We start from the raw sequence: 22,777 nt of genomic DNA, 5'->3' as shown, positions 1-22,777 counted from the left end.
TCACATGCTGGCAATGGCATGAAACCGAAGGGAATAAGACGCATCCTGTTTTGTTTTCTCCTGTTTGCCTCAATATAATGGAATGTTTGAGTTTGTTTATTTCTCATGCTGTCGCTGTTTTACCAGGGGCAGATGTCTGCAGCTGCCTCCGTGGCTTAATTATTTCACTAAGAAATAGAGAATTTGACAAATTGTACCATAAAGAACGAGAGAACCATTCCAGATCATCTTGCGGGGGCTGGCAAATTGTAAGGTAATTCAGAATATGACTTACCTGCGTCTAGGGATTACCCTGGTACCATCTGGACTCATGGAAGCAGGGGCTGAGTTTCTACACACACGGGGGCTTCCGTTAGGAAAATGGACAGGGCTGGCCTGGATACAGGCAGGGAACTCCTGAAGAAGAGGAAAAGATCACGATTGATTAGAGCATCTGATCGATGAGGTGCTTCGACCTACTACACATCCGCCCTCAACACCAAGGAGTCTACCTAGGGACCAATTATAGCGCTAGTGTCATCAAGCCTTCGGACGCGAACATTTGTTTCCATAAAGGGTGGAAAACAGCAGGAACGCCACCGTAATATTAGAAGCTCCCTGGCAAGTGCTGCAGTGTGGCAGAGGAGCCAAAAGATGTCACTATTGGATACTTCATCCACAGACCCAGGAACACAATGGCTGTGGTTAGACTGCCCTACCCCGGCCCTTCAGCACACACCTGTATCCCGAAGCTCGATTTCATCACAAAGAACTGGTCCACCAGTTTTTTGTGAAGGGGCCTCATGTCTTGAGGTACGAACTTCTCATGCACGGCCAGCCCAAATTCCAGAATCTGTGCCTTGATAACAACAGAAGGAAAAGACTGCTTTAGTGACTACGTCTCATGGATGCTCGCCTGTGGACCACCATCGCTGACCTGCTACACTGATGAGTGGGGACAACAGTCACTTTATATGGGGGTCACAGGATCAAATAAATCTTACACGGGGATTTGAATTTGGGTCTGTCTGGACTCCCCAAACTTGACTTTCCTACTTCACCTTCCCCAAGTATCTCAACATCTTTAATGATAACCCTCTTTGGTGGCTATGGGTCCCTGCCCCCCACCCCCATCCCCTTCCCAAGGTGAGGCAGGGATTGGGGCAAAAGCTGTTTCCTGTTTGGAAGGTCAAGCAAATCTTTTTCAGGATGACACCCTCTCTCCTGCAACAGCCTCCCAATCTCGAGCGTCACAATATTTTTTAGGGGAGAAAGGAAAGAAAAAAAAAAAGAGCAGGAACTCTGTAGCAGTTGCTGTGCTTTGTGTTTTTCTTTAAAACAATTATTCTTGCTCACTTCCTATTATATGCAAGGGGTCCTGTCTCAAAGCAAAGGAAGGGAAGGGAAACATTAGACTTTGCTCTGCTCAGCTATCGATAGTGTGTCATTTCTTGGGTTTGCATGACAGCTATCTTCCGCATCTCAGTAAACTGAGGCGAGACTGCAGCATCTTCTCCTCTGGACGCCTACCCCTGCCAGCATCTTTCCAGAGAGAAAAGCCCCCTGAAATGAACAGGAAGGGAGCAGTGGAGTGTATCTCACACACAAAGGGAAAGACGGCCTGTGAGATGAAGAGATGGGAGGGACCCAAGAGTTGTGACTAACTATAGCAATTGCTGGCCTTCTTCATTTTAAATAGCTGTTGGGTCACCTCTGATTTGCTCAGGGTAATTTAACTTGGGTCATTAGGGAACAGACTCCAGCGTGGAGATTAGGAAGGTCATTGCAAGGAGCGCGGCCTGTGGGTCGAGCAGAAGCAGGGTTCTACAGAGAGAGAGAGGTGATATATAGCAAGCTGGCCAACACTATCAAGGCTAGCACCTTTTTGGAACTTTATTATGCTTTCAAGGTTGTCTTGTGTTGGACCCAAATGGTCAGGATTTATACTTTCCCCCAGTCTTAGAAGTGGGCCACTGAGAAGATAGTGACGATGGGCCAAGTGGCTCTCTACAATTGAGGCAACTCCGTAGGATTGCGCAGCTAGATATATCCACCGAAGGCATCTATGTCAACCAGACAGAGGTCCAGGAAGTCTGGTGGTCCTTCCAGTCTAACTCCTAATGGTCCCACAGAAATGGTATGTCATGCCCAAGGTAACATGACAGGCATTTGTTTCAACTGTTCTGTAAGAGACCACACATTTCCTGGGCCACAGACAGCTCTTCCCATAGGGTCCCATGAACAATTCTAGGTATGACATAGTAAAGTCTTTCTAATTTTATTTTCTTGAAAAGTATCTTAACTCTGAGCTGCTGTTTATTCTGGGGAAAGAACTTACTCAGGCCAACCCCCAAAAGGCATACTTGGAAGGAGACCGCTTGTGAGAGGTGATTGATGCTCAAAGAGTCGTTATGAAATCAACCAAGGTTAAGGTCTTTATGCAATCCTGCATCTGTGTCCTACCCATAATCACACCAGGAACTTATCTAACTCTATTTTTCTTGTAGGTCAAAGTTCTTTTCCCCCACTAGTCCATTTGCCCTTGTTATATAGCCCTGTTTCTCACCCTGTGCCATTATTTTGTAGACAGTATGTACAGATTATAAATGGACTAAAACTCATCATTACCCCATTCATTACCTCCCAGTCTAAAAAAACCGTGCTTTCTGTTTAATTTCATATTATCAAGTCAGAAGAGATGCTTCTGCCCCAGTCTGTCATACATACTCTGCTTTTCATGAGAACAAAATTATTTCCTGTTTAACCCAGATTGCCAACTGCTTCTTCTATATCAAAGGTCTGCAAACCCTTTTCAGGCAACCATCAACAGGAGCACGGCCAGCAATGGAACTCTTAGGATTCTTGTTCTCAGTTCTTGATGGCACCAAATAAAAATAAACTGCTTCTTTGAAGTAGAAAGTGAGGAGTGTACCTAGTTTGTCCACATAATACACCCTCTAGGCTTTATCTGAAAAACAAAATACTGCCACAGAGAATATTCTACTGATGTCTACTCTTTACTATGATACTTATGTAACAATCATATTTATTGAGTGACAGGTCAGCAACAGGTCTACAGAGCAAGTCTTAGGGAGGGATATTCAAAGAAACTGTGAATTGCTACTTCTAGGGAACAACTTGCTAGGTTTGCTCTTGGGTCCAAGTGGGAAGCAATTAGCCAGTTGGGCTACATGACAGGTGAATCTGTCAGCTTGACTCCCACTTCAGTTAGGCTGTTCATGCAAACAACACCTGTAAGTGGGTATTTGGCAAGGATGCATAGTTAGGCACGATAAGATGGTTGTTTCCCCTGTCCTACCTGCTCAAGCATCAGCTCTCTTAACCGTGCAATCTTCTCCCCGTCTTCAGGATGACTTAAAATATAGTCTTTGACAAAGAACGCCTAGGAAGAGAAAGGACAGTCAGACTACCCTGGAAGAGTTACCATGAAGTGTCAGACTATTCTGGGAGAGTTGCCATGGAAGTCTCAAACTACCCTGGGAGAGTACCATGGAAGTGAACGGCACACTTATTACTATTTATTTTTAAGGCTTGGCATATTTAGAGAAATGGCATGATTATGAAACATGTTTAGGGACAGATGGAGTGATTCCTAACTCTGGGCAGCTGGTCACAGGCAACATTCGGAAAGTCAGAGCATCTCTTATAAAATAAAGAGCAGACCCAGTCAATAAACTATAGGCATTATATTCTAAAATAAATTGTCTTAAGAGTCAATGTTTCTAAAATTGTCTTCTGGCATATTATAAAAAAACAGATGAAAAGACTTAAGGATCACCAACCAACCAACCAACCAACACAAGACCACTCCCACAAACTTCTTTGACCAGTCAAATTACTTCAGGTAAACGTTAAATAGTCCTGATCTCCTGACCCCAACACAAACACACTCAAAGTATCTCACCATGAAGACGAAATATATGGGCTGCACCAATGGCTGGCTACACATTTGTCCTGTTTTATAAATGACTGTCACTGATAATGGGCCCACATTTGCACAGGAAGACTCGTAATCCCCAAGGGCACGTCCGCGGGCTCCGCGGCCCTCACCTCTTGGTACCTGGAAACCCCTCCATTCACCGCTGCATCTATGACTCCGTTGAGGCACATGGTCAAGGGGTTGATATTCTGCATTTGCCTGCTCTGACACTGGCTGATCAGGGTCTTCAGCTGCTGGTTCTTATTTTCTAAAACTTCGATGGCATTTTCCAGAGGACTCATTTCCACCTGAAAAGCAAATTAGTATATATATCTACTGACTTTCATGGCATTCAAAACCAAAGATGCAGAGAGATGGGGGGCGGGTTGCAGGGGAACAAGACAGACAAAGCAGATTATCCACCTTCTGAATCATCTACGGTTCTTTTTTTTTAATGTTTTATTTATTATATATGAGTACACTGTAGCTGTCTTCATGCACACCAGAAGAGGACATTAGATCCCATTACAGATGGTTGTGAGCCACCACGTGGTTGCTGGGAATTGAACTCAGGACCTCTGGAAGAGCAGTCAGTGCTCTTAACTGGCTGAGCCATCTCTCCAGCCCTCATCTATAGTTCTTAGTGGCTCTCATCAGTATCTCAGATAGTGTATACAGCAGATAACTGTATCATCAGTGGAGTGTGGCTTGGGTAATAAGGAACTGTCTATTCTATAACAGCACAGCAATAAGCATCCCTTGCTTATGCTCTTTTGGGTAGACATCCCCACCCCACCCTCATAACGACTGTGTCAGTCCTGGAGGCTCTTATTTGATACAAAGCAACATGGGAGATTCAGAGATACATTAGCAGATCTTCTGGTGTCAAAGAGCTTTCAGCCTCATTGGAGAGAGGGGACATATGCCCATACAGACCCCATATGCATTTATAATAGCGCCATATGGTGGCACAGGATGGCACACAGTTGGGAGTTACAGAAAACAAGATAATCACATACATTCCAGGATCTATTTCTTGGTGCAGAGCCAAACAGAATCACAATGACTTGCTGGGTTGGTACAGGGGACCTAATCGTGTCTATGATCCAAGTGTTTTCTCCAGTATATGGCATTATGCTGTTAATGCCACTGACATTCTCTCTGAAGAGAAGGTCTGCCAAACTCTTAGAGATGAAGCAATTTGTGCTTACAGGAAGCACACTTAAGCACTTGTTCTTTCAGTCAGAGAATCAAATTAGAATAAAAGCCCACTCAGGCCATCTTAAAGTAACACTGAAAAATCATAGAGTAACTCAAGTGTATGAAAATTAAGAATAAATATTAATCAAGGATAATATAGAGGGAGGGGAAGCCAGAACACGTGACAAAATAATTTCAGTATGCATAATCAGTAAAGAACCCATTTGCAGAATGTATAAGACTTTGAAACCAGTTTTCAAACAAAATGGCAAACCACACAAGGAAAACTGGGCAGAAGACTGAAATCGCAATTAAATAAGCAGTAAATACCTGCAAAGGTACTGAGCCTTATATGTGAGGAAACACGAACAATAGTACCATACTATAAATACTGTAAAACACCCCCTACAGTGGCAAAAATAAATATGGTGACAGATAGCAAGTGAGAGTGTTCCTGTGAGCACCAGAGCCCCCTGTCTGCTGTTGGGAGCTCGAACTGCCTCGTTAGCTTTGGGAAACAGTGGCAGTATCTGTCACCTACGTGCCTATGCAAACTATATACGATATCTAAAGCTTTATCTCATGGTCCAAAACTCCTATTCGTAAGTGTATATCTGAAAAAAACAAGCACACCAGAGCTGCACATGTATGTACACGCGCAGCTCGGACCATGAACAAAAGTGTTTGTAACTGTTCCCTTAAACCATCATTTATCAATAAGAGAATACATAATATATCGTAGTCTTTATAAAGTGGAATAATGTATAGTAATGGGACACTTTCTTGTCATACTTAGTAAATTGGAAAAAAATGCCCCAGTCCTAGCAGAGTGCACACAGTGAAGCGAAACTAAGTGGACTGGTTTAGAAAAGCACAAACAGATGGCAGCGAATCTAGGAAATGCACACCACAAATCAGGCGACCTGGAGAGAAAAGGCAGGGAACCGCCCCTGTAATCTGGAGGGTACGTAAGAAGCCGCTACGATGCTCTAGCAGTGATGGATGTTTCAAACCATTTGAGATATTCAACCTTGGTTTTATATGTGCACAGCCAAAGCATAAAGGAGGGTCCGAGTCTAAATCACTGTAAGTTAATTAGTGTCTTCAGAACACAGGACAGATGCTGGCTCCAGGGCACAGGCTTTCACCCTTCCGAATGCTGTGACCCTTTAATGCAGCTCCTAGCGATGTGGTGATCTCCCACCATGAGGTGGTGACTGCTACCTCACAACTGCAATTTGGCTACTGTTATGAGCCATCATGAAAATACATGTGTTTTCTGATGGTCTTAGTCAACTCCCACAGGGGTCGTGACCCAAAAGTTGAGAATTGCTGCTTAGGGGCTGTAGGTCGGGAAGAGCCGTGTTTGAAAGGACACGGACTCTCGGTTCACAGGAGGAAGGACTTGGAGAGATCAATTACTCAACAGCTACAAACAATCAGCCCTGCTTCTCTGCACTCAAAGGGGATTACAAAATTTTTTATGAGTTGTTTGTACTATAATAAAATAAAAAAATTCATCTTCACTTTTACAAACTCAAATACTAGTAATTCAATAATTTTGTGAACATCCCATAAGATACAAAAAACGTGTGTGGAATATATGAGCTTCAGAGAGTATTTCCAATATGTATTTGAGACAAAGTATAAATAATTCACAATGTTGGCGAAAACTGAACATGGGGAAGGAACGGACTATCCGCAAAAGAATGAGTAAATAAAAACCGGGCAGCAAAACGCTGCCACCTCTCCTTGTCAGGTCAGAAAGCAAAGAGGGTGTCTGTGAGGAGGACACTAAGCTGCTGCCTGGGGCCCACCCGCTCCTCTTCCTGGAGAAGTGCCTTTGGGGAAGTGAAAAGAAAACTGGGGGCCAGGTCACTTGTCCCAGCTGACCAATTCTTCATGTAAATGCATTAAGAGTAAGTGCCCGGAGGAAGACATAATCTACGGAGCCCCGCAGTAGGAATTCAGTAGCAGGACTTCTTAAGGAGGTAAGACAGTGTCCCTGAGAGGTTTCCAGGTCTGCAGTGTCTTTTACTGTACACTTAAAACTGGGGAGCCCTGGGGCTGGGGATTTAGCTCAGTGGTAGAGCGCTTACCTAGGAAGCGCAAGGCCCTGGGTTCGGTCCCCAGCTCTGAAAAAAAGAACCAAAAAAAAAAAAAACTGGGGAGCCCTGTGAACCCCATTTATAGCTTCCGTGTGTGATTCTAAGTTGTTACCATTGCTGTGAGACAGAAAGATGGCAGAAGGTGCTTCAGTCTCAGAAATTCCTCTTGGCCAGATGATCTGGACCACATCAAACTATTAATAAAGCTTGACAGTAGGAAGGATCATGGGCTCATGTCTGACTGGCTCAAAAGGAACGTCTTTGTAGGTAAGTCAGGAGGGTGCAAGAGGCTCCTGAACAGGAGCCCAAGGCAGTCATGAAGCAATTGAAAATAAGTACTAAAATTAAGAGGAATAATTTCATAACCATAGCTGCTATGGAGTAACACAAAACAAACACTTAAATCTACGCTCTGGTAATAATAATAAAATCCAAACCAAACAAATTCCAAGCAGCCTCCTGTTACACCCTCGGGGTGCCAGGACTAATTCATTTGAAAAGAACATTTCAATTCCTCTCCTATATATCATAGTAATAAAACATTTGACAATGGATATTATTTTATAGAAATATTGCAATGAATAAGTAAATACAAATGATAAAAAATCAAATGCATTCATTTATCGTGTGTGTGTGTCCCCATGTATACATGCATGGCATGCTGTGCACATGGAGATCAGAGAACAAGTTGAGAGAGTTGGTTCTTTCCGTCTAGCATGTGGGCCCTCGAGACTGAACTCGGGTTTTCAGGCTTAGTGGCAAGCACCTTTACCTACTGAACTGCCTTACGGGTCCTCAAATATCAGTATCTCAATCCCTAAAAGATCAATAGGTCTGGGCAGTGACAACCAATAGCTGATTGTCAATTATTCTCGCTAACATCACAAGAGGAGGGGAGAGCAGAAGAAAGTAAGAGGGAGGCATAAAAAAACCTACGAAGTAGTCTTGCACCAGCAAAACCTTCCTATGCCTTGAGGCTTAACTCTCAACTTACAGGAAATATAGGCCACAGAGAAATATGTTATATGACCCCACTTGGATCAAGACTTAAGAAAACATTTCAGGGCAAACCACTGTGGTTTTTCAACAACAACAAAAAAAATATTTCAAAAAAAAATGCAAGGGGGAAAATCCAGACTAAAAGCCTCCAGGCGACACTGCAAAGAACTGAAATGAACGGCTAGAGTCAAAGGAAGCAAAAAGGAAACCAGGCTCTTGGTGAGGCCTAAGGGGAGCACTAGAAATTTTACAGTCACCTCATTGTTGTGATTCCTTTATAGACAATAACGATCTGGTTGCTTATAAACACACACAATGAGACAGTTATGGATGACACTGTATGATACCACATTTATTACAAAATGATCTGGTGTGATAAGTGATGAGAAGTGCAGATAAAACAAACTGGGTTCCTTTTCGAGAAAGCTGCTGAACATGACAAGTTAGGATTGTCATACATTTCCTCTATTTGTTTTGTGTGATACAAAACTAAGTTGCAAAGGGTAACTGGCTCCCACGTCCCGGGTGTATGAAGGAAGGGTTGAAGCAGGAGGAGGCTTCTTACACTACAGGCTAAACCAGGAGGCTAGGGCAGCAGTGAAGCACTAGATGGCGCTGTTGGCAGGGCTGGAAGAGACTCCAAGATTCTGAGTAGGGAAATACATATGTATATTTTCTATTGAGTTTGTTTGACAATTTTATACATATATAATGTGTATTTTGATGACTACAAGCAGAAGCCTTTCTAATCTCCCTCACACCCCTATCATTCCATGCTGCTTTTGAGTACCCTGCCCACATTTTTTTCTTTTTTTGTTGGTTTTGTTGTTGTTCTTTTATCATCATCATCATCATCATCATCATCATCATCATCATCATTATTTTGAGACCCTCTGAGTTTAACCAGGATCATCTGTGTGACCATGGGTTTGGAGTCATCCACTGGGCCTAGTGCGCTCCTCAGTGGGCACTCAAATGAAGAATGACTATCCCTTCTCAAGAATCCATTCCTAGTTCAGCAGGGAGGGGTAGGGCTCCATAAACCCATTCCTGATCTATGACAGAATGTTGAGAGACCCAGTCTTGTGTAGGTTTATTACAGGAAGCCACAGTTCGCAAGTACATTGGCTGTGCCAGGACCTGCAGACAGCATTCCGCAGCCCTTCTCCCCATCTCACGTTCCCCTGCAGTGGTCCTTGAGCCTTAGAGGGGTTAGTATAAACGTCCTGGTTAGGGCTGAGAGTCCAGGTGCTACTTAGAGCCAGCGCCTTGCATGGCCCTGGGTCTCTGCACTCAGCAGTTTATTGCAGTCAGGCTTCTCTGACTATGGCTGGAAGTAGCACTTATATATGGATATAACCTGAGACATTTAGAAAGCAGCCTGGCAATATGACAGCTTAGCTAAACAGGAATAAGTTCAGCTCCAAGGTCTAAAACCTCCTCAGGCATTACTGTGCTGGACATGAATTCCTCCCTGTGGATGGGGCATCAAATCCACCCTGAGATTCCATCTCAGCAGAATCAGAACGGCTATCGTAAGGAACAAACACTGGTTAGGATGTGTGGAAAGAGGAAGCCTTATTCACCCTTATTCACTGCTGGGGAGCGTAAACTTGTACAGCCACTGTGGAAATCAGTGTAGCGGTTCCTCAAAGAACATAGAGACAAAGGTGCCATATGACCCACTACTGACCAAATGCCCAATGGATGCTACATCTTACTCCAGAGAAACTTGCTCAACCATGCTCACTGATGCTCTGTCTACAATAGCTAAGAAGTGGGATCAGCCTTGATGGCCATCCACCGAGCAGTGGGTAATGAAAATGTGTCCACATACACAGCGCATGGCCTTCCCCTGTAGGGAAATGCACCACTGGGAAGTCTGCAGGCGAAGGGATGGAACTAGGGGAAGATTATACCGAAGCCCACTGAGATAAACGCTGCATGCTCTCTCACAGTGCTGTCTAGCCTTCAGATCTGTGTGATTAACCTGGAGTACCTGCAGAATCGATGACGTAAGAGCTATGGGGTGGGGAAATGCCCTAAGGGAGTAGGGAAAGCAACACAAAGATATGGCTATACAGGTGGGGGATGGTGAGAGTGGAAAGTTTCAGCAGGGATGGGTGTGGGTGACAGAAGATGAGAGTGGGAAGACAGCACTAAGATGTATGGGAAAGCTATGCAGCCATTCATAGACCTACACTACTTCTTAAGCCAATGTAAAACAGAAGTGAAGGAAGAGCTCAAAGGATCCTAAGCAAAATCTTTGGATACTGCTGCTGCCCCAGGCTGAGAGTCGCTCAACAAACCCCGAGTGTCAGGTATGAGACAACTCCTGTTGGTCAAAGAGGCTCTGCAGACCTGCGAGACAATAACAGGTTTTCGCCATTCTTCTAGGTTGCCCACCAGAACTAGCTGATTAGATCCTACTGCTAAAGACACCACACACCCTGCAAGGCGCAGAGAAGTCCAAGTTAGACCTAAGCTGCCTGCTTCCTCCCTGTTGGTTACTGTTCCTTGTGCTCTACATGCCCTGGGGAGAAGGTGTCAATGGGCTTCCTTGACCATGAATTCTCTGATCAAGTGAACTTTGAAGCCATCCATTCACCTGCAGATTCTAGCATCACAGATAAGAAATTTCAATTCTTTTTTCTATATTTATTGAGCACCTACTACGTTCTTGAAGTCACTATATACCAAAAACCAAGAACCAAGCCAGCAAGCCAACAACTCTAACAGATCATGGATCGGTCCAGGTAGCAGGGACAAGAGAACCACACGGAGGCTGCTAAGAGTGGGCTGCACTCAGGGAATGCAGTAGCCCAGTTTGACTTGTTCTGTTAGAACATAAGATTACATATTCCAAGAAAGTAGGCAGCTGATGTTTGAAAGGCTGTGTTTAGTATTTCTCCCTTTATCATTATCAGCACGATATTTTTCATGAGTGGTGTGTGTGTGTGTGTGTGTGTGTGTGTGTGTGTGTGTGTGTGTGTGTGTGGTTTCCTGGGTGAGGACCATTGGTGAATCTTTATAGGATTTAACGTTCTGGGCTGTATGGATCTGAAAAGACTCTCTGAATCATTAATGCGGTGTGGGTGACTAAGAACGCTGCTGTGGGTTGAGCTTTTGCCATTCTGTAGGAAGCATAATAAGAAGACTTCTCTGAGCACGGTGTTTGGCCGCCTCCCCTCATCCATGAAAGGTATGCTATACCAGCAACCGGCATTGGGGGATCCGTGACTTAGATTGCACACAGATATAACTGGACTAACATAATTTCACGAATTGGTTTAGCTTCCTTAGGGAGCCACATTAATATTTTGGCATTGTAAAATGAAAAACGCATTAACCCTTAGCTTTGAACATGATAATCTTGTCTTAAATGCCGAGAGATTTCTGTAGGAGAAGCCATTCTGGAAAAACATTTTTGGGGAGAGCTACTTTTCTTATCAACAAAGTAAGCTGCTGCTTAACTAAGGTATTGCTTGCATCATAGATTGACAATTGATGCATTTCATTTCAAACAGAGTCCAATGGCCAGGCTCAGAGCCATATGGATGTGCAAAAGGAGGAGGAAAAGACCCTGGGAGGCTGGGATACTATGGCTGTCATCTGAAATGCAGTAGAGACAGACACCAGGGTGTAGCACCAGCCTTGTTACAGTCAGCTACTCCATCCCATTTCTCTTCATTTGGAATGGAGGCTGTGGTTGTGCCTGGCAACCAGAGAACCCTGGGAGCTGAGTTTATCAGATTCTATAACGGCCTCTTCGCCTGAAACTCCATCTAGGCCGGCTCAGCTTCTCTCACTGTTCCTCTCACCACAGACCAAAACAGCCCAGGTTCCACAGGGACAGATTTTACATAAGCCTTATATGAAAGGGCTTCATTTTGCCACTGAGAAAACGAAGGTTCAAAGAGCGCCAGAGCTGGGTTTGGAATACCCATGTCATAACTCTGGCACGATGACTGCACAAGAAAGCAGGCTGCCTTCTTGGCCCATGGTAAGCAATGAAGACCACAGACCCAGCACAGTTAGGAGAGGTGGCATGCTGGTTGTCACTCCAGAACTCCAATATGCTGTTTTTACATGCTGTAACCATAATTGCTTTAAAGAATTTTTCTGGTTGGTTCAAGCAGGACATCAACACTTACCTTCATTCAATACCTTAGATAATGCGGTAAGAACCCAGGAAGTGAAAGAGTACAAGCAAATAGAGGTGGGCTCGGTGACCTGGAGCTCAGTGAGCCCGGGCATGGGTGACTGTTGGAAAGGTGCTACACTCCTTACCACTTCACGCTTTTCCACTTCGAACCAGCGGGAGATGCCAGGCAAGCTCTGCACCAAGTACAGCGATGTTCTTTCCACCCAGAGACTCTGCAAAACAACACAGAGTCAGTTTCTACGCTGTCCTCTCTAGGCCCTGAGTGGTGACGAGTCTGAGCAGGTGTCGCTTATTTCCTGTAGCCTTTCTTCGGTCCTCCTGGAACACTTGAGAAACAATCCAGTTAGTAATTCTGCACACTGCCTAACCCTTTCATCTGTGCAGAGCAAATGAGCACCGGCTTCAGAAAGCAAGGGCCAGACACAGCAGCAAGCTTCCCCACGGTGTCTCCAAAATGCGACTTTAACCCCTTCACTCTCTGAGATTAAGCCTAGAAGGGGCAACTGTATGAGCTACCAAGGTAAGATTAGAGTAACAGTAACCTAAAGGGAGAGAGGACTTTAGGAACGCAAGGCTTGAACCTTCTATTTTGAGGTGAATCTTTAAGTTTTAGAAGGACTCTTGACCCCCTCAAAGCCACATTCTCATTACCAGAAGGGCTGGCACTTGACCCCACACCCAGAGCCTCATTTCCTCTCCATCGTCCTATGTACAGAGCCACCCTTGTGGTGATGAGCTAAACTGCTGTAACTCAGGGGCATCTGTGTGCTTTGCGTCGTACTCTGTCTGACCAGGAACCAGCTCCTTCAGGAAACACATGAAACACATGCCTCTGCTCATGGCCAGACTTTTCCTTTATTAACCCATTTCGGAATTTGTATTTCAGCACTGTTATTTAGTGTGCTAACAGTAGCAGGAACTTGACAAGATTCCTGCAATCCCGCCATTTATTCAAACTACAGAGGGGTTAAAGAGAAGGCGACCAGGGAAGAGCTGTGGAGATGACTGCAGAAGAATCCATGTGGTAAGAGCTCGAGAGGTTCTGATGACGCCAGGGAGGCAGGCTGACGAGAGCTCAGAAGGGTGAAAGAGATGCTCACGGTGTGCATCGGATGCAGGTACTCATGACACCGTGGGGGACCAGTGGACAAGTCAGATGGATTTTACAGGGTGAAGAGTTCACCGGGAGGAGAGTGGGGGCCGCTGTCAGGCAGGAGGCTGCCTACACAGACTTGGAGCTGCTTGTGAGAGGGTATGGCAACCAATAGAGAGAGGGCGGGTGCTGCTCGAGCCAACGTGGGGGATGGGTAGGCGGACCAAGAAGTGGAGAGGGGATGATGGGGCACAGTTTGGAGTCAGAGACTAGGGAAGGGGAGCCTAATTTAACCTTACCCACCCTGGTTAGGTAGCTGTATCACTGATCATTAACTTGTTGGCCAGGAAGAAATACGGTACAGTAGAAAAAGCAATAGGAGGGGCACTGGAAGACATGGGTTCCAGCACTAAGGCTGGAACTAAGGTCATGGGCATGTGAGACTGAGCACGTCAACTGCATGGCTCTCGTGCATCCAGGTCTGAGGACTGGGAGCCACTGCAAGTAGAAAGGACTATCTCGTAACCAATCAGAGCTTTAGTTGGCCTGGCAATAGGAAACAAGAATCAGAAATATGCGGAAAGGACTAGAAAATGATTGTGGATCTTTTCAGTAATATCTCAGTGTTGTTTTCCAATGGTTTCTTTAGTGTTCAATACACAGGGAGGAGGAAGGCCCAGAGAAGAGGCCAGAGGGACAGGCTGCTGGTATAGCTGTCTAGTCTCTCTCTGATACACACACACACACACACACATATATATATATATATATATATATATATATATATATATATATATATATATATATATGTATCATTAGAGCAGTTTGTGATTAGATTTCTGAAGAGAGCCACAGTAAATGCACATCAAATCTACCACAAAGGCCAATTTTTAAAATTCAGTCCTCTTGGAACTCTGCAAAGCTACCCCCTCTGCTCCTTGTCTGCAGTAACCCCTGGCAGCACTGGGAAACCACTGGGCAAGCATGGGTGGGTCAGCATTACGTAAGACTGATAGTGTAGGAGACTCATGGCTTGAGTATTTGTTCGAAGAGATACTAAGCAACATTCCCAGGGGAATAAGCTCATTTTGCAATTTTGTTCAGGTTTGAATGCCAAGTGACTGGGGTTTAGTCTTCCCATATCATGGTTTTCAAGGAAAGGGATGGTCAGAAGTGATTTCTGAATAGAGATTCAGATATCCTTTCCCCAGTGGGGCTGTGAGAACTCTGACTGGGAACATGCTAAACTAGCAAGGCACATTGGAGCTGGTGAGGGCAGACAGCCTGGTACATGCAGATGCCAGGGTTAGCATACACTCTGGTCCTCATCTCAGAATCCTAATCACACTTTTATAATGAAGACCAGAGCAAAGGACAGAACAGAGCATCTCCACTGTAGCAACAGCGTGCCCACATGGCCTCTTCTCAGCTCTCCCTGGCCTGTTCCTTGGTTTCTCTTTACTCTGTACATCCTTGATGTTAGAATACACTGGCTATTCTCACAATGGCTCACCAGGACTGGACACCAGGACTGAGTTCAAACCTGAGTTTAAGGGTTGGTCTAAGCACCACTGGTATTGGATCTGCCACAGGGAAATTCAGGAACTCCTTGCAGATCTACTCAGACTTTCTGACCTGGGGAACCAAAGATCTTCTTGCTTAGAAAATGTTCCCCATCACTTGGAAATACTGCAGAGTTGGGAAGCTACTAGGATAAAAGAATTCTAGACTCTTTGTTCCAGTCACATGGCATTATTCTCAGTTACTATTTACTAAGGTAGAAAGCATTTTAGGAGGCAGCATGTGTCAGAAACTGTAGGGTACCTTGAACTCGTTCTCCTTGTCTTTTGTGCCTTTGTGGAACGGTCTGTCATAGCGGAACTTCCAGATGTGATTCACTTTATAGAAGCTTTTGATGTTGTCCGGAACCCCTTCTCTCTGCAGTACCTCCTGGCTCTCTGGAATGGGAGTCACAGCATATATCTGTAAATCTAAGATTAAAGAGTCAAGGAGGGAACATGGCTTGTCAAATGGCAAGGCAGTCTGGTGGTTCAATTCCAGCTGAAGTCATTTACAAACTTCCCAGAAGCTATGAATAACACACGTCTAAGCATGCCTTCAATTTCAGGCCTTGACCTAGTCCTAGGGGTTTGACTCTGACAGGACATATGCCTGGGTTTCTGTAACCTGTGAATTGACAGCTTGCATTAGTGGGATGGGTTGGGACAGCTGGGCTTGGGTTTTCAGAATCAGAATGATTTCCTCTTGTACATGAGACACTTTCATCTGTCTCTTCATGGCTCCTAAAATTCATTTAGAGTAATATGGGGCCAAAAGCAGGCACCAGAACACTGACAAGGAGCTGCACCTGCCAAGTGTTGCTGTGACCTCAGTCTTCTAAAGCGTGGTACCCATTCTCCAAAGTCAGGTATGGAGAAGCCGAGTGGTTAGTTGTACTTCCCACTTTAAATACTATTTTCTTTATATAGTTACTTCCTCCCCAGAGAAATAGAGCAAATAGTTTTAATTTATTTCTCTTACATTTAGGCTCTGCTTTGAAAATATATCCATAATAGCTACTGGGAGTTTACCTGTTTTTCTTTAAAACCACTGGTTTCAGATAGATTTAGGAAGAACTGATGGGTGAACTACCTTTGTGTCTAAAGCCTACTGATTTCCATTTTAATTGTTTGTTTTGTGTTGAGATGTGTTTCCATTAGTAAGTCAGTCCAGAATGTCATAGCTGAGACCACCTCCCTCCCAGAATACTGGAAACACCTCTTTTTCTTCCTTCCCTTACTCCATAATTAAAGTAGGGGGGTGGGGATGGAGGATGTGCCGTCACGAACGCAATGCTACCACTTCCTTGAACTGAAGCAGTTTCCGTAGGAAGTCAGAGAAAACGTGTCCTATAGGAAATCCAGTAAGAGAGAGCTTCAGAAGTGTCGATTTGCAGGAGTGGCAATCAGAAGGGAGAAAGTTCCTTACCAGATGTTTATGGGATTTCCTTCCAACTGACTCTGCGATAACAATTATAACAGTTACATTCTGTTCAGAAGGCACCAAGCTAAAACCAGGACAGCCAGGTCCAGGAAGTCTAAGAGGGGGGCCACTGAAAAGGGAGCAGTGGCCGCAACACTTCCCAGGACAATGTCCTGCAGCTAACAGCAGGTACCACCCAACCGGGGCCCATCAGGAATGGATACACTGAGCTTCCGCCTGGAAGATGGTCTCGTCAGGCTGGTTGGCGTGCTGCATGGCGATGGCATGGGGGAACTCGTTCAGCATTCGCTGTTGGAAAGCCTCCAGTCTTTCGTAGTCATGCCCTCGACATACAAACTCCTTATTCTGGGGGTGCGACCAAAGAAAGAAGTTAGGATTATATAACAAAGAGAATAAAAACCCATGACTGTGGTGATAACTGACCATCGGCCCCATGTCATGCACTGTCACAATGATAAAATAAGCACATGAATTAAACATGCTGGGCGAAGGGCAAAGGCCTCATTTGTTATTGATCCCCACCAGACCCAATAGCATGCTCTGAATGCCAGATTCAGCTGCACAGGGACTGATGGTGAGCACCAAGGACAAGATCCAAGCAGAGTCTTAAAACGTTGATGGACAGGCGTTGGGGATGACTTTTCTAAGATGCATTGTCATACTCACACACATGAATTCCCAATTTCTAAGGAAACAAAGATTTGCAGTAACTAAAAATCCACCTTACTGTATTTTATTCTAAAAGGCTCTGAGAGCAGCTTTATTCTTCCACTGAGAGAGGACAGGCAGACGGCCATCCATCTCTAGTCTAGCCTTCAGAAGGATAGAAGGGCCAAAGGCACAGAATCTTCCAAACCATAACGGGCTTAGCTCAGCTTGCTGGGCCTAGAAATCCTCTTAGTGGGTTTGAAAGCCTTGCTAATTGTTGGCTTGTTTTGTTTTGCTATATTATACTATATTCTATTGACTTATTCTAGAGGTCAAGACTCTCTCATTCAGGTAAGAATGCTGAAGGTTAGGGCCAGAAAATTGGCTCTGCAGGTAAAAGTGCTTGCCAAACCTTATGACTTGAGTTCAGTATCTGAGACACAGATGATGGAAAGAGAGAGCTGACTTCTGCAGATTGTTCTCTGATCTCCATACATGCAGCATGGCACCCCTCATCCCAACACATAAATAGAATAAAATATTTTTTAAAATGCCAAGAGTGGGGCTGGAGAGAGCTCAGTGGTTGGTTAAGAGCACCGACTGCTCTTCTAGAAGTCCTGAGTTCAATTTCCAGCAACCACATGGTGGCTCACAACCATCTGTAATGCGGTCTGATGCCCTTTTTAGGTGTATCTAAAGAGAGGGACAGCATACTTACATACATAGAATAAATAAATCTTACAAGGAAAAAGAATGCCAAGAACTATTTGAGCTAGAACAGAGAGCTGCAAACGTTTTCAAAATGTATCGCAATAGCTGGTTAGCTATGAGCAAGAGTCCTTGGTAGCTAAACGACCATAACTTACAACTGTTGAGCCCAGTTACAGCTGAGACTGCACAGTAATGAGATCTGTTCACCCACCCACAGCTCTATCACCAACTCCTGGCTTTCCTCCTCTCCACCTCCTGCGAGCTGAGATTACAGGTATGCATCAATCATGCCTGGTTTAAGCAGTGCTGAGGATCGAACCAAGGACTTCCTGTCAGCTGGGAAAATCTTTTACCAAGTAAAGCTATATCCTGGGCACCTGGCCTCAGTGAGTTCTTGAGCTTGTTGCAGGGATGTCTACTTCTTTTGTTTTTGTTGCTGGGTAACAATCCATTGTGTGGATAAATTACATTTGGCCTGTCCATCCATCACCTGATGATCCTTGAGTTTTTTTCTACTTTTTGGATGATATAAACAGTATTGCTATGAACATTTAGATACGGACGTTCATATAAGTGCTTGCGGAGTTCTGTTTTAATGATGTAGATGTAGACCTGCCCAGTTATGAGGGTGAACACTTTCCATTTATGGGAAAAATAACTACTTATAATCTAATTATATAATTGTTTCAATGTATTAGACTTTTTAAATGCATCCTGATTAATCAAATAACAAATGCCTGTGTGGACATATTAAATCTTGGTATTTGTTTTAAATTCGGTGTTAAAAAAAAGATAAGGAGAGGCACTCCTTGTGATTCTGAAGCCTGCAGTGTTCCTTAGAAACCAAGAGAGGGCAACCCTTCTCTTTCATCTTGAAATAAATGACAATTACATAGAAAGAGGCTATTTTCCAAGACCAATGGTAGACACATCAATTTATTAAAATTCTTTATTAAACGAAATTTGGTCGGTTTGATCAATGTGGTTTTGGTGTTTGCTAAACTTCTTTTATAGTTTGTGCTTCTAAGCTTCTGATTTTAATAAATATATTACCTTTAAAGATTGATTTTTAAAGAAATGTTATGTGTATATGTGTGTATCTGTGAATGTATGCCACATGTTATATTGGGGCCCACAGAAATCAGAAGAGGGTGTTGGAGCCAGTGCTAAGGGCAGTTATGACCTGCTGCTTCACATGGGTGCTGGGAACCCAACTAGGGTCCTTCTAGAAGAGCAGCAAGTGCTGTTAAGCTGAGCCATCTTTCTAGTCCTATATACCCCTTCGCTTAACAGTGATTACGCAGAGTAGATAGGGGGATGCCTCACTGTATGCTTGTAACTAAACTCAGATTTTAGTCAGGGCATGACTGCCTAGTGTGCCTTCAGCACATTACTGTCATGGGCCTCTTCCTCCATAAATAATAAAAAAGGGTATCAGATGACCAGTTTGGTACAGAGATAAACACATCAACACTGATATTTATCAACATATGATATAATTTATAAAATACTATTACAGTCAACCTAAATATTATTCAATATTATTCCTTCAACCTAAACACTATTTTGTTTTCTTCTTACAGTTTAAAGAAACCAGAAGCTTTTTGGTTTCCTAAAACTTTTATGTTCTCCAAACCTTCAGTTCACAATGGACTAGCCAATTCTTGACATGATATGGAAGGAAATGTCATTTTTCATACTGTAAAACTTTGTATCAAGCAAAGAGACTCACCTACATCAAAGTCACACTTTGCCCTGTTGGAGTTTCTAGTTTCATGTATTGGAACACCACTCCACTGAGAGCCAGGCCCCAGGCCCCTGTGCTCTTCTAGGGATGCTGACTACGGGCCAGGATTGGCTGTAGTCTTAAATTTAGCAAATCCTCTGCATTTGCCATTATTGTTTTCATCTAAAAGTGATCTTTCATCTTCGGACAGGCCTACCTGCCAATGCTGGGTACAACACAGATTTTATATAATGTCCATGTGTCACTCAAGTACACGGTCACTTCAATCGATAAAAGACAATCTCAACTTGCTGAGTTCCTTTCCCTGATGGTGTGATAAAGTACCCTGACAAAGGCTATTTGACAAGCATCAGGGCGGGAGGGTTTACTTGAGCTCATAGTTCTAGGGCACAGTCCCTCATAGTGGGGAAGTGAAGGTGTCAGCAGCTAGTCAGTCACAGGCAGTCAGGAAATAGAGAGAGATGAATGTTCCAGCTAAGGTAGTTTCCTCTTTTGTATGCAGGGCATTCCTGAGGGTAATCCATTTGACATGATCGCTCACAGGAACGTCTGGATGCTTGTCTCCCAGTTGGGTCCAGATCCTGTCAATTTAACGATTAGTGCTAACCGCCATACTAGAGCCATCATTTAAGTGCTCCATGTGATCTAAATATTTACTTACGTCTTTGGATATTTTGAGGTCCATTCGGACTGTCTCTCAACTTATCAAAAAGGCACATAAGCTAAAGATTAAGCAATAAATGACATCTTTCTCTTCTCCCATGTCTGAGTAGACTCACCTTGCCTTTTCTCATATATGTTTACAAGATTTACCACAATGCAAATATTTTATATTGAGATTTAAAGTTGTAATGACTCAATTTGCTCTGTGTGTATGTGTGTGTGTGTGTGTGTGAGACAGACAGACAGGCAGACAGACAGACAGGGTCTCAAGAGCTGGGATTATAGGTACTATGATACTATGTATGAGTGGTCTTTTTTTTTTTTTTTTTAATTTAATCAAGACAGATCTTACTCTGAAGGCCAGGCTGGTCTGAAATTCACCACTGGCCAAAGTAAAGTTGTGACAATTCTCCTGTCTCAGCTTCCCACGTGCTGGTATTACATGACTGAGGTGCCACGCTTGGCTCATAAATAGACTCATAAATAAGTGGATTTTATCAGGAAGCATAGCACTTCTCCACACCCTTGGTGAGTAAAGGAACTCTCTTAACCAGCATTTTAATATGCGGAGGATGTTTTGGATGGCTGTGTCCAATAACACTCACACATATAAAATCCTGTGTGGCAGTGTAAACGAGAGGGGCGATACTAAGTATTTTATACTACCTCACAATGTCTTGAAACTACCCTTTGGCAGAAACAGTTTATAGAAGCAATAAATCAGATGTCTCTGCCAAGTGATATTTACGTTTTTATAAAGTCATCAAAAAGGACAACACTTTGTCCATGGCTCTGGAGTTGGATTTTGACTTGATGTGTTAATTCCTACAGTCTGGAACTGCAAGCCCTCTATTGCTTTGCTCCATATTCTTGGATGCTAACTATGGACACTGCACACTGAATACAACAGTGAACACCACCGAAGGAAAGACATAGCCACTGAAGACTTCTTTACATAAATACAGGAAGGGGTAAACTCTTTGGTTTTAAGAAACTGTTCAAGACAAACTGTTTAAGAAACTGTGCCATCTCCTTCTCGTCACTTGTCATACAATGTCACTAATATCTTAGTTTTCTTGACTGTAGGATCTGAGCTAGAAGGATAAAGCAAATCAAGTAGTGTATAACTTACTCTTAAGAAAAATGGAAACTTCTTCCCATAAAATCCAACTCTGAAGAATTCAGGTTCCAGACGCTGTTGGTCCATGATTTTGTCATACAAAGAGGCTTCCATCATCTGGGAAAGTATAGGGGAATGTCTATGAATTCCATCCCACATGTCAGCCATACTGATACAAGAATGTACATAGGTGAAACATTTTAATTCATTCAGAACAGGACTTGATTCCTTTTTAATGCTTTCAGGAGAGAGGACCAGCAAGTCAACATTGTAAATACATACTGAGTACTTCAACCTTTGTAGGCTTCCTTGTTTCCCTGGTACTTTTCAACTTGCCAGGACTCAGGCTAGAGTTTACTGACCCTTGAAAGGATCAAGGGTTTTACTATGTGTTCCTATCAGAGGTGATGATTTTAAAAGTCTATTAAGGAAATGTTTAAACTTCATCATAGATATAGACAAGTCCCAGTTAACACAGATAGTTAGAAGCCAAACCTTTCTGGAGAATTCTTATGCTAGGTGTACTTGCTTTTCCCCCCATACATAGTAATTCAGGACATGTAGAACATTCAACTTTGTACTGGCGAGATAGGGGTAAATCACCAACCTGAGCCAAGGGAGGTGTGCAGCACAAAGTGCTGTCTGTGCTAAAAGCTTTTAAGTATGTCTTTGACAATGTTCAAACTAGGTAGCAAACAAAGCTTATGGTTTCCCTTTTGTGGTATTGTTATCCCTGGGGTTTCCAGGAAAGACTAATATTGTACTTGAAGGCTTCCTCCTCCCCAAGTAACAGGACCCCAAAGAGCAGTTGATATGAAGTGTAATGTGTTGGGTTTATAAAAATCTTAGTGACTATGGCACCCAAGGGCTCTCACTGGTAAACACTGTAACCTCGCTTCTGTTGCAGGGACAGGATGCCAAGAGAAGTTAAATAGCAATGTTTATATATATATATATATATATATATATATATATATATATATATATATATATATAGCATCAGCATGATGAACTGGAGTTAAGCTTTTTCTCCTTGAGTTTTCAAGCCAGGAGAAATATCATCAGCCTGCTGACACGAAACACTTGGGCAAAAGTATAATGTCAGTTGCCAGCAGGGGAATAAGGTATTTGTGGTGGGGACTGTGCAAGCTGTTGAAGGTTTATGCTGTTATGTATCCAATGCCAGCCTCAAGAGTGGAGGAGAATATCATTATCATTTAAATATGAAGAGCAGAAAAACATAGTGGCACCTCTACATTCATCACGATAAATGCTTGTAACTCCCAAGAATAAGGATTTGTATGAATCTAAAAGCAAGGAGATACAAAAGCATAACTCAGGCAAAGAGAATATTAAGAGCCTTGAGTACATGGTACTTGGTTTAGTGAGAACATTTCTGAA

The 22,777-nt window shown here is 43.5% G+C and overlaps 1 protein-coding gene across 7 annotated transcripts in view; it reads right to left on the bottom strand.

Moving 5' to 3' along the window:
- Positions 1 to 22,777, bottom strand: part of Dock4 (dedicator of cytokinesis 4) — a 396,334-nt gene that overhangs the window by 14,158 nt on the left and 359,399 nt on the right. For all 7 annotated transcript variants that reach the window (XM_087554065.1, XM_087554063.1, XM_087554067.1 and 4 more), the window contains 8 exon segments: positions 21,389 to 21,493; positions 16,691 to 16,832; positions 15,309 to 15,475; positions 12,517 to 12,603; positions 4,051 to 4,227; positions 3,299 to 3,382; positions 719 to 838; positions 275 to 396 (listed from right to left, as the gene is read on the bottom strand). In XM_087554065.1, coding sequence (XP_087410191.1) covers positions 275 to 396; positions 719 to 838; positions 3,299 to 3,382; positions 4,051 to 4,227; positions 12,517 to 12,603; positions 15,309 to 15,475; positions 16,691 to 16,832; positions 21,389 to 21,493 — 1,004 coding nt within the window.

Source organism: Rattus norvegicus, chromosome 6, assembly GCF_021556685.1.
Source record: "Rattus norvegicus strain SHRSP/BbbUtx chromosome 6, alternate assembly SHRSP_T2T, whole genome shotgun sequence".
In the NCBI taxonomy this organism is placed as follows: Eukaryota; Metazoa; Chordata; class Mammalia; order Rodentia; family Muridae; genus Rattus; species Rattus norvegicus.
Note: the sequence above shows the minus strand (reverse complement) of the source record. Positions and strands in the feature narration are given on the sequence as shown.